This window comes from Physeter macrocephalus, chromosome 11, assembly GCF_002837175.3.
Source record: "Physeter macrocephalus isolate SW-GA chromosome 11, ASM283717v5, whole genome shotgun sequence".
NCBI lineage: Eukaryota > Metazoa > Chordata > Mammalia > Artiodactyla > Physeteridae > Physeter > Physeter macrocephalus.
The window spans coordinates 181,107,716-181,125,404 of record NC_041224.1 but is presented as its reverse complement, the minus strand read 5'-3'; the positions used below and the strand labels follow the sequence as shown (position 1 = coordinate 181,125,404).

Here is a 17,689-nt window from a genome sequence, read left to right as displayed (position 1 = left end):
CAGCACCCAGACCCCCGCCGGGCGGGGGGGGGGGCAGTCCGTCAGCCCCGGCTGAGCAGCACCTCCGTCCGCAGCCGCCGCCCCGCCCCACCCACCCCCCCCACCCCCCCCCCCGCCCCGCGAGGGAGGCCCCGAGGCACTGCTCTGGGCACCTTCGGGCGGCCCACCCTGGAGGAGCCTCCCTGCCGAGCTCACACCCGCCAGGGCCGAGTCTGGGAAAAACGGAATCCCTTGGGCCGGTAGTCTGCCCTTGGGGATGGGGAGGGCATGAGACCCTGAGGGAAGAACATGGCGTCAGGCTGGCCCGGAGCAGGGCCCAGAGACCTGTGGGTGTCGAGGCACCTGCTCCGAGCCCGGGGAACAGAGAGCACAGAGCCCCGAGGCTGCCCCCTTCCCCAGTTTGGGGGTGTACCATCAACTGCATGGTCAGCCCACTTTTAGGGAGCCGGGGAGGAGAGTGGGGTCCCCCACCCCCCCGGAGCCCTCCAGGGTGAGGCCAGCCCCTCCAGGGCACAGCAGGGCCCGCTGGGGGGTGAGCCGGGAGGCCGGTTCGGGAGGCGAGGGAGCTGCCGTGACGGCCAGCTGGGGACAAGCGGGTGGGACCAGGACAGGGTGAGCTCACCAGGCTGGCACCCACACCCTCGTGTGAGCAACGGAGTCTCCAGCCAGATCCCCCGGCCTGGGCACCAGGGGCACACCCTCCCCCTCTGTCCCCGCCTGTTCTGAGAACCCTTCGATGCTCCCAGGAGGCCGGGAGGGAGGGGCTACCCCACTGCCCCAAGGGTGAGGCGCCCCGGCCCAGGACTGAGCCCAGCGGTCTGGTGGCCTGGGCTGTCCATGAGACTCCTGAAAGCCCCAGAAATAACCCAGGGTCCTGCAGGCCGAGAGCCCCCTGGGGAGGGCCCGGGGCCCGTGGCAGACGCTAAACCGAGACTGGCTCTGCCTTTGGAAACAGCAAGACTGCGAGAGATGGAAAGCAAGGGCTGCGATCCCCACGTCCCAGACACACACACACCCGCGTTCACCAGCGCGCTCACGCTCACACACGCACGTATGTACGTGATGCCCCTCCCAGCTGCCGGCCGGGGACGGGGACACAGGTGGGAGAGTGGTCCCGCCCGGCCCCTAGGCCTTCCCAGAAAGTTCCAGGCCTCGGAGCAACGTAAGCCCCTAGAATGCAGGGCCAAGTGGCTACCAGGCCCCTCCCGTGCCCATCCGCCGTGAGTTCCAACTGTCCGTCAGAGCAGGAGAGGCCTGCCCCTCGGAGAGATGCCAGGCGGGCCTGGGAGGGCAAGGAGACGCCCGCCCCAGCAGAGGACACGGGTACAGGTGTTCACCAGCCCCGATGCCTGCTCCTCCGGCCTCGCGCTGGCTGGCTGCCCGCCCGCCCGCCAGGCCCAACCCCAAGGGAAGGGGTCAGAGCCTGTGACCCCGGCTCCCGGGTGGTGACCACCAGCTCGTGCGTTTTCCTTCACGTCGATCCTCACGCAACCCACCCTGCAAGGTGCCGCCGCCCCAGCCTGCGGCGCACGTCACAGGTGAGCACACAGGGTGGCCCCTCCAGGGGGCCCCAGCCTCTGGCCTTGGCTGCAGGGCAGGGGGCCTCTGCCCCTCCTTAGAAGAAACCAGAGGTCAGGTGCCCACAATGACTGCCCAGGGCCCTGGGGCCTCAGCAAGGGCTCAGCTCTGCAAGTCTCCACTTGGGCGGGGGCCCCCAAAAAACCCAGGCTGGGGCCCTGCCTTAAAAAGCCCGGGTTTGTTGGATGGGGCCAGCTTGGGGGACCCCCACCTCCACTAGCACGCATGCTGAGCCTGCCCCCTTGGGGACCTGTGCTCACCCAGCCCAACGTCAGGTACTATGTCACCTGCTCTGTACCTGCTCCATCCCAGTGCTGGGCTGGGGGTTTCTCCTCTTGCCCCACCCCCAGCCCCTCAGGTAGAGGATGTAGGGAACACACAAGAGACCCCTTGTGCTCTCTGTAAGCATTTTTCTGTTCTAGAAATTCCGTGCCAGGGCCTTGCCGGGCCTGCCTGGCTCAGCTTGGAGGTCACCTCCAGGAAGCCCTCCCTGACCACCCTGGGCCCTGTTCACGCCTGGCAAGGTCACCGCTAGTGCGTAGGGCCCAGCTGGAGGTGGGCGAGGCTCCAGGAAGCAGGCGTCCTTGGTCCCACCTGGCTTTGCCTGGGGATGCTGTGTGACCACAGGCACACCGAAGGCCCCCTCTGAGGCATCCCTGTCCAGACCCTGCCCCACATGGCACCCCTGCCCGCACATCCGCCACAGTGCCCGCCCCCCCTGGCCCCGTACCTGCCCCTCACGGCCAGCAGCAGCGGGCTGAGGCCATCCTTGTCCCGTGCGTTCACGTCCAGCCCTCTCTGCAGCAGCATGGCGACCACCCCAGCCTGGCCCCCTCGGGCGGCCGAGTGCAGCGGAGTTTGACCACCAAAGTCCTCCAGGCTCAGGTCACCGCCCTGGGGCGAGGCAAGGGGCCGTCACCCGCTGAGGGGAGGCCGGGCAGGGCCAGGTAGGCCACAGGGAAGGGACAGGGTCGCGGTGCACGCGAGGGGGGCCTGACACAGCCACGTGCCCCCCTCAGCTGCAGGGAGGTGAGCAGGCCCCGGGACGGGCAGTCCCGCCCATATCTGGGCAGCGCCCCACCCCCCCGGGCCTGGTGCAGCTGGAGCTGGTCCCCGAGGGCGGGCCGCGGTCTCACCAGCTCCGCGAGCGCCTGCAGGGCCTCCAGGTCGCCGGCGTGGGCCGCGGCACAGGCCAGGCTGGGTGCCAGGGCCTCCCGCACATCATCAGCCTCCTGGGGTGAGGGGGCGCCGCAGCACCTTGGGACCCCTGCCGCTTCCTGGGGTCCTCAGCACCCCCAGGAGTGGGCAGGGCCAGGAGCAGGGGAACAGGTGGGCAGAGGTGGGGCGCAGGGCCCGCGGGGACCCTGCTGGCCCGCACACCGCGCCGGCAGTGAGTCCAGGATGGGGTCCAGCGCCCCCTCAAGTCTCAGCGTGGTAAAAGAAAGGGGCTGGGCACCACATCTGAGGCCTACTTGGGACCCCCACCCCTGGGAGCAAAGTCCAGGCAGGACACAAGCCACCACCTGGCTCTGTCCCATCAGCTGTGTGACCGGGGCCTGCCACCCGCCCGCTGAGACCCACGTCCTCGCCCGCCTCCCCTGCGGGCCAGGAGGCAGGGGACTCCTAGGGCACCTGCCTGGGGGAGGGTGGGAAGGGGTGCCTGGCCCTCCCCAGAAGGAAGGGCCGCCTGGCCCCGGTGCTGGGAAATCCACGGGTCGCCTAACAGCTCCCAAAGGCACCAGAAGGCTGGGGGTCCCATCAGAGGCCCCCACAGGCATCCCTGCACCAGGCACCGTGGCGGGCCCTGATCTCTCGAGTCATTAAGGCCCGAGGCATCCACTGTAACGACAGGCCGCACACGTCCGGCTACTGCCCGTCCCTGGCAAGCGGGTTAAGCTCCTGCCACTCTCCACTCACCCACCCTCACTCTGCAGAGGGGAGACCGAGGCACGTGGTGTGACCGGGTCAGCAACGGGACACGGTGCCCGTCTCCTGCCAGGCTCACCAGGTCTGGACACTTGTCCCAGAGGCCGGTGCCGGGGGTGGTGGCAAGGTGGGACATCGGGAGGCCCCAGTCACCCCCGGGAGCCTGGCCCAGCTTGAATCTCAGACCCCAGGCCCTAAAGCAAGTCCTTGGCCCCTTCCTGGACCTGGGCACCCTGGCTGAGAAGGGGAAGGAGCTCCAGGCCTGGCCCCCCTGCCCGGGGAGGCCCCAGGGCAGACACCTCTCTCCCGCCAGCAGCAGGACGGACGGAGCGCCCATGGTGCCTGAGAGCGCCCGCCTCGCGAGGCGGCCCTGCACCAGGGCCAGCAGGCCCGGCCCGGCTGCCCCCCGGTGAGCGGCCACGCCCTGAGCACCGCGTGCACGCTGCTGCAGGCCCCTCGCGACTGCCTGGCCCCTTCCCACGCGCCGGCCCGCGAGCCCCTGCAGACCCTCCCCACTGTGGCCCCGAGCCCAGAACCAGTCCGTGCCTGGTGCTTCTCCGCTCCTGACACCAAAATGCCAGGGGGCGGGAGCCCATCCCTCGGGGACCCGCCGCCCGGACCCCCTCGCCCGCGCCAGACAGTACCTGGCTCAGACTGAGGAGCTGGGCGACCCCGCGGCCCAGCGTGCTGCCCCGCAGAGAGGGCCGGAGCGCGTCCGCGGCAGGCGGCGTCATCTCCCCGCGCAGGTCCCTGGCCAGCAGCTGCCGGGGGAGCACACGGAGAGCCGGGCCCGCTCCATCAGGGCCCGGACCCGGCAGCCCAGACCAACCTCGCAGGCCAGGCACCCCGGGCCCCGAGAGAGGGCTGCCCCGGGCCTGAATCTCCTCCCTCGGGTGCCATGCCTGAGGCCGGAGCCCAACCCCAGCCAGATCCCCACACCAGGCCAGCGCCACCCTCCAGCCCTCCAGCTCAGGGTCTCCCCGGGCCCCTGTGGCCTCTGCCCAGCGCCCGGGCCCGGGGACAGCTGTGTCTGAGGCCAGCCTGAAAAGCAAGAGGGAGGGGATACGCTGGGAGCAGTTTGGGAATCCTCGGCCCAAGCCAGACCTGGGGCTCCTCGAGGTGAGGACAGGCAGTGCCCAGGCTTGGGGCTGGCAACCGATCGGGGGAGGCCCCCGTCCTCACCTCCCTTCCGAACCCAGGCACACGTCCCCCGGACTGGGCCCCGCCGCCCACCGGTGCGGGCCCGGGTCCCCAGCCGGAGGGGGCACGCACCTCCTTCCTGCCATCCAGGCTCAGCCCCGGCAGGCCAAGCACATACGACAGCTTGGCCAGGGCCGCCTCCGATGTCATGTCGGAGCCTGAGATGGTGCCGGCTCCCGCCAGGGCCTGCAGGAACGGAGGCGCAGGCGGACGATGGGGCGCGGGGTCACAGCCGGACTTGCCCCTGCCCTCCCTCCCGAGGCCTCGGTGTCCCCGCCCCACCGTGCCAGTGCCATAGTCCGAGGTGACGGCGCCCTGAAGGCAGTGGGTACAGTTGACGATGATTAGGCCTCGCTCAGCTGCCACCCGCAGCTCCCGAAGCAGGTCGGGCTTGGTGGGCCCGTTGCCTGATCCGAAGGTTTCCATGACCACGCCCTTCAGGGGGGGCTGCAGGAAGACCCGGACCTGAGGGGGCCGGGAGGCGAGGGTGAGGGGCCTTGCTTCCTGCTCCAGCAACGGGGACCAGCAGGCTGGCCCTGCACCCTCGGCGCCTGCCACACTCCCCAACACATCCCCCCAAAGGGACCCCTGTCCCCTTCTAAGTGTTAAGGCCACAAACACCGTGGAAATGGGTCAGAGGTCACAAGGAGCCAGCTGGACATGAGAAAGGGCCATCAGAGGTCTCACGGAGTGAAGGCTCCCCCATCCCAGCTGGGCCACCGCACCACCCCTCCCGGCCCCCGGCCCCTCCATCCGGTCCAAAGCTCTGCCACGTCTGACACACAACAGGTGATGCTCCCAGCAAGCCAGTGTGTGGGGAAAGGGCCCTGCAGCTAAACACACACGCAGGGTTCTGCTTAAGCCAGGGTGCTGTCCGCACATCCCACGAGGCTGCAAGGCTCCACTCGGAAGACAGAAGATGTGGGCTTCCCTGGTGGCAAGGTGGTTAAGAGTTCACCTGCCAGTGCAGGGAACACAGGTTCGAGCCCTGGTCCAGGAAGATCCCACATGCCGTGGAGCAACTAAGCCCGTGCGCCACAGCTACTGAAGCCCGCGCTCCGCAACAAGGGAAGCCACCGCAATGAGAAGCCCGTGCACCGCAACAAAGAGCAGCCCCCGCTCGCCGCAACTAGACAAAGCCCGCGCGCAGCAACGAAGACCCAACGCAGCCAAAAATAAATAAATTAATTAAAAAAAAAAAAAGAGGACGGGGCCTGGGGTTAACCTCGAACAAGGATGGTCCCCTCAGAGGCCACCCTGCGGGGACACCTGCTGCCCGGCTCAGCCATGCCCTGTGTCAGCACTGGTGGGCACAGCCCAGAGGCCCCAGGGCTGAGCACTGTCTGTCCCTGAACCCGCCACGCGGGGGAGCCCAGAGGCCAAGCTGCTGGCCTGTGCCGCAGGCGTCCAGCCCTCTGGCTGTGCCCCCATCAGAGCCTTTCGGAACTGCCATCGGTTCCCCCTGCTTCTCCAGGCAGAGGCCAAAGGTGAGAGCAGACCTGTTCCTGGCAGATACCCGGGAACGGGGAGACTGGAGACTAGGACCCGCTGCCGGGCGAGGCTCACCACCCGCGGGCCCTGCCCCGACGGCCCAGAAGTCCCCGTCGAGTGAAGCCCTGGGGATCCCGTCCCGTCCCCCTGCCTGAGCTCGGCCCAGCTTATGGCTCTGCCCTCCCCCAGCTACAGCATGTTCTAGAAAGACTTCCCAGGCCAGCATGTTTTCCCAGAAGGAGCCTGTGCAGCTCAGCCCCACTTAAGATGGCAGCCTCGTGCAGCGACCTCTGGCTACTACACGATGTGAGACCCGTGCGTGGGCTCCGGCCACCAGCCCCTGGGACGACCCTCATCTTCGAGGGCAGCTCTCACTGGAGCGCGCCTCCAGCAAACCCCTTCTGGCCCCATCGCGGCTCTGCCCCGTGTGTGCCCAGCGCCCCGGGAGGGGAGCAGAGGCTCCAGTTCACAGACTGCGGCCCAGAGGTTCAAGGCAGCCTGATGCCGGGCCACCCCAGGTATAGGGACACACCCGGGAAGCCACGTGTGTCGGGTAGAAGAGGGGGTTGCAGTGCCCCGCTGGTCACAGCACTGAAGCAAGCGTGTTCTGAGCCCCTGCAGCCCCGCACTCAGCGCCAGCGGTGCCCAGAGACGCTTTTACCCGAGACCCTCCATCCGACTGGCAGCCCAGCGTCTGGGCCTGACTCACTGGGCAGGACGGAGGCAGGCTCCATGTCCGCCCCAGGGACGGCTGGTGGCCAAGGGGTGGACGGCAGGGACCACCAGAGCGGCCACAAGAGAGAGCAGAGTCCAGAGCCGCACTCCATCAGCCTCAGAGGAGCCCTCGGAACCCGGTGCTGTGACGTCCGCGGGGACAAGCCCAGTTCACAAATGAGGTGAATGGGCTGAGAAGGCAGCGGAGGGGGTGCAGGTCCCAGTGACACAAAGGTGGGGAGGGGCGGGGGTACAGGAGGCAGGCACCACGGGGGCTGAGCCGGGGTCCGTACCAGGGTGGCAGGGATCCCGGGGTAGAGGCGCAGCAGGCCCACGTCGCGCTCCATGCTGCTGTTTACCACCAGCCGGCCCTGCCCACGGACCCTCCGCACCAGCTCCCGGTTAACTGTGAGGACAGGGGGACCGAATGCACAGCTTCCGGCCAGCTGCAGGCCACGGCCCCGGCCCGGCCTCCCCGGACCCCCCGGCCACGGCCCCGGCCCGGCCTCCCCGGACCCCCCCGGCCACGGCCACGGCCCGGCCTCCCCGGACCCCCAGGCCATGGCACCGGCCCGGCCTCCCCGGAGTCCCGTCCCGCACCCCCTCTCCCAGCTCGCTCAGGCGGGGGGCGCAGCTCCAGCCTGAGCCAGCCCCCGTGGTGGGCGTGGGGTCCAGGGGGCGAAGAGGACCCCGCGGGGACGGAGGCCTCCAGAGCCCAGCAGGCCACGCCAGTGCAGGAGAGGGGAGAGGGCAGGCGGAGGAAGGGCCTTGCAGGCAGAGGGCACAGCACGTGCAACGGCGAGAAGCACAGCAGACGGGGCGGAGCCGGGGCATCACCAGGAATCTGCGAGCCCGGATCGCAGGAGCGGTCGGGGCAGCGTCCTCTGACCAGCCCGCCTCACGAGCCCCTTACTGGGCACCGAGCTGGCCCACGGCCCAGCAAGTCAAGGAATGAATGAATGAATGAAGAGTCTTCTGGATCCCTAACCTTTGGGGAGAGAAAACCTCCATCTTGTTCACCCCGAAGTCTCAGAGGCCTAACGTGAGCCCAGCCTGCTCTCCACGCCCAGGGTGGCTCCTGAGCCCCGTGGAGAGTGAAGGGGGCCGTTACGTGGGGTCAGTGCCCGCCACGCAGAGAACTCCCCAGAGGATCAGGCTCTCCGCGGTCTAAAGGCTGTGCTCTGCGGGGACCAAGCCACCAGAGGCCTCACAGCCCTCCTGCTCCACCCATGGGCAGGGGGCAGGGGTCTGGGCAGCAGGCCTGGCCTTTGACCCTCAGGAGCCCGGCGCTGAGCCCAGTGTCCCATCCTCTCGGCCCCTCGCACATGGCAGCCTCGAGCAGGCAGAGGCCAGGCTGAGGGGCAGGTACCAAGGAGACCCCGTCGTCCAGCCCCGGGAAGCTGAGGCCCAGGGAGGGAAAGGGCCTCGCCCAGGGCTGCCCAGAGGCAGGTGCAGAGCCCGGAGGGGAATGGGGGCTCCAGGAGCCCCGCCCAGGGCTCCTCCACCACCCGGTCCCGAGGAGGGGGTGCCAGCCTGCGGGCCTCCTGCTGTTTCCACCAGAGCAATTCTCGCATGATGACAAACCGAGGGACGTTCCAGACACGTGCTGCCCTTTCACGGGGAGCTGGGCGGTGGGGGGAGACGCGGGGGCTCTGGGGGATGGGCTTGGGAGGAGGGCGGCCGCAGCATCCGTCAGCAGCGAGAGGCGTCCTGCCATTTCGGGGCCCGGCCGCAGCGGGGCGAGCAGATAGGACGGCGGCAGGTGGGAGCGAGGCCACCAGCCAGGAGTTATGGCTGCAGAGGGGGGTCTACGGAGACAGAGAGGGCCCCCCCCGCACAGCCAGCCCATCCCCCTCAGAGCCCATGGGACCCCAAGTCCTCCCACCTGGGCCTACTGGGCACCAGGGGAGCACCGTCCCCGTGCACAGAGGGGTCGAGAGGAGGGACGGTGGTGTGCGGACCACCGTCCCTGCTCGGTCCTACCAGTGCCCCCGCAGGGCCACGCAGCGGAGCCCGCGCGCACGGGGACGCTGGGTGCCGCGTCCCCTTCAGCTACCGGGACCCCGCTGGTCCGAGCCTGTCGGCCTGACTCCCCCTCCCTGGGGCCAGGGCTTCTGCACAGCGAGGACCCGGGGCTCCTGGAGGCCCGGTGTGACCGCACGTGCCTCACCCACTCGGGGAAGGGCGGGGCCGGCACCCCCCCCCACCTCCCGCCGTGCACCCCTCCTCACCCAGCACAGCTCCCCCTCCTGAGCCCCTCGCCCCTCGTCTGTAACGGCCTCACAGAGGGGAGGGAAAACGCAACAAAAAGCAGCGAGAGGGCGCCGGCCGCCCCAGTGCTGGTGTCAGTCCCCAGCTCCCCGCCTCCCCGGGGGCCCCGCCGGCACACCCCGGGCAGAGGCTGGTGTTTCTCAGCACCAGGTGCCGGGACCAGCCCTGGGCCCTCACACACCACACGGGCGCCCTGGCTGGGGGGACACAACCCTCCTGGGATCACGGGCTTGGGAGTCCAAGCGCGGCCTCTCCTCTCTGGGCCAGCCTCAGCGCCACGCCCGTCCAGCCGCCCAGCCCAGGCCGCACCAGCATGCCCTGCACCTCAAGGCCGGCGCGGGCTCGGCGTGGCACGGGTAGGGGCCTGGGGATCCAGGTGAACGCCGCACCTGCCAGGGGGCTGCGCCCTGGGAGCTCCCCTCTGAGCCCCGGAGGAGCTGTGACTCAGCGTCCACGGCGGAGGCGGCCGCCCCTCCTTCCCACCCGCCCCCCCTTCCTCGGCTGGCTGGCACCGGGGCCGGAGGGGCTGCGCGCCGTGCCCGCCACAGCAAGGAAGCGCTCCATCTGCCAGCGCCAGCACGTGGCCACCTCCTCCAGGAAGCCTTCCTGACTCTGGGCCCCGGAACCCGGCGTGCTATGCACACCTTAGACGCACTGACCGCTCCGGGCCTTACCAACCCCCGGGCCGCTCCAGCAAGCAGGGTGGGTGGGTAGGGGGAGGGAAAGGCAGGGTAAGACCCCCAGAACGAAGTCAGGGCTCGGGGCCGCAACGCCTCCCTGCGTGGTCCTTCCCTCCTCCTGCTGTAGCCCCACAACCGCCTGGCAGAGGTCCTGCCCGCCACCACGCCTGGATGCCCGCGTCTCGAAGGCACAGGAGGAGACACGGCGGGGCGAGAGGGCAGCATGTAGACGGCAGGGGCTGGGCGGAGAGCAAGGCCACCGGAGCGAAGCCGTCACGCTGCCTCGCGGAGGGGTTGGCCGTGCCCACGGCGGACCCGGAGGGGGGCCGGGGGGCCCCGGAGACGCACAGGAGAGCGGACCTCCCTGGTGGAGAGCGTCTCCACGGCCACGAGGGCGGCTGCGTCGGGTGAGGCCCGAGCACCCACGCAGCAGCGCTCGCCGAGGGCTGGGCTGGAGACGGCTCCTCACCAGGGCCGGCGTCGGGGTGCCCCACCCACGGGAGGCGGGGGCGGGCGGCCTGCCAGGCCCAGGGCACGGAAACACCCCTGAAAGTCCCCGGGACGAGGTCGCGCTACCAGAACCACGTCCCCGGGAGGCCGAGGCGAGTGGCAGAGCCGCTGACCGTGACTGAGGGACCCTTGGACCCGGGGCCACGTGGCCGCGGGGAGGCACAGGAGGCTGATGGCCCAAACGCGGCCCCGCCCGGGATGGCCCCCCGCTCGGAGCCGGGGTTACCTGCTGGGGCCCCCCCGCTCTGAGCAGCGCCCCCAGGCCCCCGGCTTCTCCGCAGCCCAGGGCAGAGCCCCGAGCCGTGCGCTCCCACCCAGGAGCCCCCGCACAGTCCCCGCAGCAGCTCCCTGCACGCCGTGACGCGACGTGACCCCTGCTCGCTTACTTGTGACATCGGCGCCCACGGTGGCCAGAGGGGGCAGGTTGGGGGAGCAGAAAGCCGCAAACCTGCGCGTGTCCACCTTGGTCACTCGGTTGCCCCGAAACAGCTGCTTCTGGAAGAACAGGCAGACCTGCCGGGGGTGGGGAGCCACTCAGCGCCGGGGAGCCCCTGCCCTGCTCAGGAGCTGTTCCCGTGGGGCGGGCTGGGCACCTCAGCAGCGAGACAGGCCCTGACGGCGTTCCGTGAAGCCCCTCCCCAGGGCGGGCGACCCCCGCCCAGGGCTCCTCTCCCCGTCCCCTGAGACGTGAGGGGGGGACCTTGAAAACGTCTCCCTGTGTCACCACGTGACCGGGAAAGATGAAGAGGGAAAAGCCCGCTCCAAAACCACGCCCGTGCGACCTACTGATGGAAACGTACACGTGTACATATGTATGCGGTGTAAATAAATATATACCGTGTCACAGGTATGAGACAAATACACGTAAACCACACGCACACGCACACACGCACGTGACCCGGAGAAAATCCACCACGCTGTCAGCAGCAGACGTCTCGGGGGGTGAGAGGCAGTGACTGTTTCCTGCTGCCTTCTCTATCTTCCCATTTTCTCTACGGTGACGGCGTACTCCACGTTCAAGGGGAAAGACGGATCTTGAAGCCCCGCCAGACGCCCCCCCCATGTGTCCCTCTGAGCACCACACCCCAGGCCCCCGGCCCGGGTTCCCAGGAGCACGCAGGCAGGAGGGAGGAGGGAGGACGAGGTACCTCGGGGATCACGTACTGGCCAGCCAGCAGCAGGGCACCCAGCAGGTTCTCACGGCCGTCGTTCCACAGGGCATGGATGGGCACCTGCGGGAGAGGCCACGGCGAGGAGAGGGGCTGGGGCCCAGGCAGCGTAGGAGGGGCCCAGCGCGGAGCCGGGCGGGGGTCCAGGGGAGGGCCAGGCAGGCTCGGGTCGGTGGGGACCGCTGCTCGGGGAGCTGCACCTGCTGCCCGTGCCAGTCTGGCCCGCACCCCAGCACCCTCTGCTCCCCGCGGGCCCCGGTGCCCGCTGCCGGAGGCCGGCCGGATGGGCTCCCGCCCGGGGACCCGCCACTGCCCAGCGCAGCTCCCTGGCCCCGGGGCACAGAGGCCCTGCTCCCTCGCTGCCCCGGCCACTTCTGGACCGGCTGGGCAGAGGGTGGCCAAGAGCTGACCGCGGGTGGACGCGCTGGCCAGGAGCCTCCCGCGGGGCCTCCGAGCTCCGGGTCCCAGACCGGCTCCCGCGTCTGCGTGAGGGCCGGCGCCCCCAGGGCTGACTCTGACCCGTACCCAGACCCCCACCCCTCCTGCCCAGGAAGGCAACAAGGGGCTGGCCTGCTGCGGGGTGTGCAGACGGGCCGGCGGGGCAGGGGTGGGCCCAGGGCCTCCAGAGGAAGAGCCCTGGCCTGGGGCCACAGCCCGGGGTCCCCACAAGGGGTGTGGCAGAGGGCCAGCAGCCCCGGGCCTTGAGCCTCAGTCTCCCCTGCGCCGTAACAGGGACGCTGCGGCAGGGCCAGCGCGCGGGTCAGAAGAGCACAGGCGTGACCCTTCCCGGGGACGGCAGCGCTCAGAATTCTGCCCTTTGCCCCTTGGGAGAGGCCTGATGGCGACCTACACCCAGGGGCTCAGGAGGGTCCGGGAAGAGCCAGGGTCAGCCTGCACCCCATCCCTCCACTCGAGCTCCCAGTGGGCCGTGCCCGGCAGCAGTGGGGTGAGTGCGGTGTGGCCCTGGGCCTCCCGAGTGGGGCCGTCCCACTGTGACCCGCGGGGACCATGGACAGAGCAGGGCAGGCGGCCGGCTCAGCACCTGGCAACTGATTTCCCGACCTCGGACCCCGGGGAAGGCTCTCCAGGGCCTTGGGGAGGGCTGGCCCCACGGCGCCACCGCAGGCAGCCTCTGACGCAGGCCCTGACGGGGGTCCAGGCTTCCCCCACCGCCCCCCTTCAAATCCAGCAGTTTTCTAGAATATTCCACCGTTGGCTTTGGGGGTTGTGCTGGGTCAGGGTGAGAGAGGAGGGGGTAGCATGTGCCCAGGTGCCCAGGGATGGCATCGGTGGGAACCACAGTGGGAAGAGGAGGACAGCGACAAGAGGAGGGCAGCTGGACAAGGCCGGCAGCAGGCTGTGGACCCACCCCCAGGGTGGCAGGGCTGGCACCAGGCAGGACCAGGGCACTGACCAGCGCCGGCCGGCTCAGGCAGAGCAGGAACCAACTCGGGGAGCTGCCGGAGCGAGCAAGGAGCCCGGGGACCCACCTGGGCCCCCAGCAGCGCTGAGATGCCCTGTGGCCTCAGGAAGGCCCGGACCTTATGCCCACTGGGCAGCCTGGGTTGTTACCTGGGCACCAGTGAGGATGACAGTTTTCTGCAGGTTTTCCAGCATGAAGGAGAGCACGGAGGCGGCGAAGGCCATGGTGTCGGTGCCGTGGATGACCACAAAGCCATGGTACTGCCCGTAGTGTCTCTGCAGGAGGGGCGGCGAGCTCAGGCAGGCCTGGCCTCCGGGGCCCCCAGGAAAAGGAAGCTAAGGGCCCCACATGCAGCTGGACGCGGGGAGGTGCCAGCGGGACCCGGGCCACCGCTGGCCGGGGAAGCCCACTGGAGATGGAGCTTCTGCCTGGAGTCCCGGCGCCCGGGCTCTCCTCGCGCCCAGGACAGCCTCCTCCCGTCCCCTCGGGCCTCCCCGTGACACCCCTCGCCCACGAGAGAACTCAGGTCGGGGTCTCTGAACACCCTTAGCTGAGGATGGGAAGGTTCCCCCCGCCACCGTGCGATGCCCGGTCTGTCAGCCCAGTGCTCCTGGAGGGCCCCCTGCTCAGTGACCACTGGCCCCGGGGCGGCAGGGGCTGAGGGGAGAGCAAGCCCACCAGCCTCTCGGTCCAGTGGGAGGGCCAGGCGCGGACACAAGCGATGGGCACGAGGCACAGCCTGTGCTGGGAGCCCGCTGTGCCATGGCAGGCGGCAAGGATGCCTCCAGGCACACCGGCCACCTCTGCAGGGACGCACCCCCGGCCACCACCTCCTAGCGGGCAGCCAAGGCTGGGCCTCAGTGGGCAGCTGGCCCGGGTTGTGCTTGCGAGGGGCACAGTCCCGGGAGACAAGGGGACCTCAGGGGACCATCTCCCGTGGCCCGTTGAAAGACCAAGCCAGGCTGGGCCCGTGGCTGCCGGGGAGCCGAGCCACGTGGCGGGCTGGGGCGCCCTCTGCTGGCCGCACGGTGAATCTGCGCATGGCTGGCCTCTGCAGCCAGGACAGCGGTCCTAGGCGTTCAGAGAAGCGGTCAGGCCCCAACTGTAGGACGCTGCTGGCCACAGAGCAGGGAGACTGCCCCAGATCACGGCTACGGACATTCAGAGACACAGGGCCGGGCCCAGGGCCGCACGCGGTCCCAGGTGCTCACCGTGAGAGGGGTGAGGCCCCGGAAGCCGTGCTGCCCCGGCAGACGAGACAAGTGTGGAACTGGGGCCAGCGCCCAGCTGCCAGGAAGGGGCAGGCTGTGTGACAAGCCTCTCTGTGGGGAGCGGGCTTTCTTAGGGGAGGAAGGTGAGAAGTGGGCCTGGCGGGGGCCAGGCTTGGGCGGGAAGAGGGGCTGGCGCTGGTGGCGTGGGGAGGACAGGGAGGAAAGCTGGCAGGGGGCGGCTCGGGCTGCAGGTAAGGCGTCCACAGTGTGTAAACCATGAGGCCCTTGCAGGCTCCGTGCCCTTCTGTGGGCCCGAAATCCACGAAGACTATACGGCCTAGGGTGGGCGGGGGCACGGGGCAGACGGAGGAGGGCTGGGCCAGGCATGAAGTCTGCAGGGCAGCACCGCCCGTCTCAGCCCAGGGTACCACCTGGGACAAACTGACTGACTGAACAAATCGAGACGGCCGCCCGGGCCACCTCCTCGCCAGGAGAGCGGGCGTGGCCCTCGATGCCCACGCTCACGGGTGCAGGTAAAAGGGCCTGGGAGCCTCGCAGCTCAGGTGCGACCCGCCTGGCTCCTGGCCCCAGCCCCGCCCACACACCCCCGTCACCTCACCTCGATGGTCTGGGCGATCTGAACCCACTCGGTGATGGTCATGTCACTGGAGTCAAAGAGAGGCTGGCACTCCAGCACCGTGTACACGACCCTCTGGTCAGGGCAGGCGGGGCTGGCAGGCCTGCAGGAGGTGGACAGCAGGCTCGCACTCGGCGGCCCCGTTCCCTTCTGCCCAGCCAGGCCCCCGCACCCAGGGCCGCGGCCGTGGGCTCTGCAACCCCACCGGCTCCCTTCCACTCGAGGCCCCAGGAGCAAGGGCCGTGGTCCCCGGGAGGGGCCAAGGCCAGGCCAGGCCAGGTTGCTCCAGAGCAGCGGCCCCTCCCCTCGGTGAGCCAGGACGACGCTGGGAGGAGGGCTGCTGGCAGGAGGGAGGTCAGCGACCGGGAGGGCACCGCCCCACTCAGCCGGCCAGCAGTGAAGAGCACCGGGCAGCCGGGGCCACGAACTGGGAAACAAGGGACCCTCACAAGGAGGGGCGCCTGGGGCCAGCCCCTGCCTCTCCTGATGGCTCACTTGAAAGGGGGCTGTAGTCAGTTCTAGAGCCATCAAAGTGGGAGCCCGTAGGGACAGCATCCTCTAGCAGCTCGCCATGGACACACTAAGAAGCCGCGGCCTGGCAGGTGCCAGTCTCAGGATGCCCCCCACCCCATGAGAGCTGGCCATCGTCCCTCCCCGGGACCCCAGAGGAGCCGACACTCACGGCAGCACTAAGGTGTCCTCGGGGAGGCCACGGGCCTGGGCGTGCGCCCCATCGTGGAACATGGGCAGCGTCCTCAGAACGGCGGCCAGGCCCTTCCCAGGGACGAGCACTGCAGGCGGGGTGGCGCAGGGAAGCGGGGTCAGAGGCTGGTAGCCACCACCAGCACCGCCCCCTCCACGTCCCCCCTCAGCCTCCGGCCCCTCCCTCCTCACTGGGGGCCAGGGCCCAGCAGGGGTGGGGGGCTGGGAGCTGGCTGGGTGAGCTCTGGCCCTCAGGGAAGTCAGAGGCTGGGCGGACGGGCCCGCAGCTGCCCCGTGTCGGGACTGCTTCTCTCACCCGGACAGCCCCAGGGCTCCGCCACCGAGGCTCAGGGGCCCTGGCCCTCTCACAACTCGGACACGTGTGCCCACTCTTCTTCCCCCACTTCCCAGAACGTCCACACCGCTCTGCCCATGGACACGCTGTTGGCTCTGCCTGGAAGTCCTCTGCTCCTTTCCGCTTCTCACCCAGCAGGTGCTTCATCCCAGCTCAGGATACCACTTCCAGGAAGCCCTCCTTGATGTCCAGATGCTGGTGCCATTCCCACACGCTCCCCGTTACCCTTTCTCCCTACATGGACCGTGTGTGACACCTTCAGGGTCCAGCCCAGGCCCTCTGCCTGCAGCCTCCATGTCCAGAAACATGCATCTAAGGAGGCACTGGGCAGGAACGGTGTGTGTTCTAAGAAAACCCTGAGAAGTCACAAGTGTTTCCTGGAAACAAACGACTCCTCAGCAAAGGCTCCCAGAAGAATCTCTGCACTGGGGCCTTGGCTTTTTGTCCCACCCTGCTCCCTGCAAGCTCCGTGACCTTGGGCAAGTCGGCTAAACTTCTCTGGGCACATGCACCCCTCACTGAGGTTCTGTTGGGCGTCTCCCACGTAACTGGCTATGTCGAACACCTGGACACAGAGGCGAGAACAGCAGGGTCCCCCCTCGAGAAGCACCCTGGCTGAAACATGTAAGACCTTCAGGACCAGGGTCAGTGGCCTTCACCCTTTGCCCGGTGTATCGGTCTCCTGCTGCTGCGTAATAACCTGCCCCAAGTAAATCCCAGGCCCAGCTCCTGCCAACCCCCAGTAAACACAGTTGCGTTGGCCCAAGGACGTTCATGGTGCCGTCTCCCCAGCCAGAGAAGGAGACCCAAGGGGGAGCACCTTGAACAGCCCCCCAACTCAGGAAGCGCCCTTTAGGGGCTCCATATGCTTTGCTGCAGGAGTGACGGGGCTCAGTAGACAGAGGGGACATCCGTGTGTGACTGCCAGCCCGGCCACCCTCCCGAGATGCCTGAAGTGTGACCAGGACACACACCTGCCTGCACAAAGGTCTGGACTCGCCAGCCCTGACGGCAAGGAGGCCAGAACTCCAGACCCTGGGCGTTGAGGGAGGCTCAGAGCCGCCCACCCTTCTGCAGCAGGCCCCCAAAGGTGTCCCCTCCTGACGCCCAGGACCTGAAATGCAGTCTTTGAGGCCGTGATTGAGTTAGGGTCCTGGGATGATGAGACGACGCTGGCTTATGCGGGTGGGTGCTGAGTGCCACCACTCGCATCCTTGTAAGACAGAAGCAGAAGAGAGTGGACACCCAGAGCAGAGACACGAACACGCCGGCCTGCAGTGAGGGAGCATCTCCCGAGAGCGGTCTCTGCTGCTCTAGGCCCCCGTTTGTGGCCATGGGTCAGGGCAGCCACAGGAAGCCCGCACGCCACTCTGCGCTCCAGCTGCCCTCCCAGTGGGTGGCACTGGGGTGTCCATGTAAACCTGGGGATCCACTGACGGGGCAGCTGATGTGCACGGTCACCTCCCCCCAGAGCGAGGCTATTGCTAGTGGACGGTGGGGCACTGGCTTCCCGGGACACCCCACGCCTCGGGGTGGCAGGAAGGTGCAGGGCCAGCGAGCCCCACACGGCCCAGACCCTGGTGGTCCCCGCCTGGGGAGCGTGTGGGTGGACAGGCAGAACCAGCCAAAGAGAAGGCTAAACTCTCCTTCTGTTCTATTCGCTCTGTGCAGAATTCTGCCAACACATCATTACACGAAGCAGCCAAGTGTGGGGAAAACAGCCTGGAGGGAGGGTCAGGAAGTCAACGAACAAAAAATATTTTTCTGGGGCTTCCCTGGTGGCGCAGTGGTTGAGAGTCCGCCTGCCGACGCAGGGGACACG

At 68.8% G+C, this 17,689-nt stretch overlaps 1 protein-coding gene across 1 annotated transcript in view; it reads right to left on the bottom strand.

Moving 5' to 3' along the window:
- The window catches only part of ASPG (asparaginase), a 26,148-nt gene that overhangs the window by 5,168 nt on the left and 3,291 nt on the right, over window positions 1–17,689 (bottom strand). Inside the window, exons 2-12 of the mRNA XM_055088752.1 lie at window positions 15,493–15,601; window positions 14,793–14,904; window positions 13,112–13,237; window positions 11,519–11,602; window positions 10,757–10,883; window positions 7,203–7,315; window positions 4,987–5,169; window positions 4,777–4,890; window positions 4,149–4,265; window positions 2,715–2,810; window positions 2,309–2,472 (exon numbers count right to left, since the gene is read on the bottom strand). Of these exons, the coding sequence (XP_054944727.1) occupies window positions 2,309–2,472; window positions 2,715–2,810; window positions 4,149–4,265; window positions 4,777–4,890; window positions 4,987–5,169; window positions 7,203–7,315; window positions 10,757–10,883; window positions 11,519–11,602; window positions 13,112–13,237; window positions 14,793–14,904; window positions 15,493–15,601 (1,345 nt within the window). The remainder of the gene's footprint in view (window positions 1–2,308; window positions 2,473–2,714; window positions 2,811–4,148; window positions 4,266–4,776; window positions 4,891–4,986; window positions 5,170–7,202; window positions 7,316–10,756; window positions 10,884–11,518; window positions 11,603–13,111; window positions 13,238–14,792; window positions 14,905–15,492; window positions 15,602–17,689) is intronic.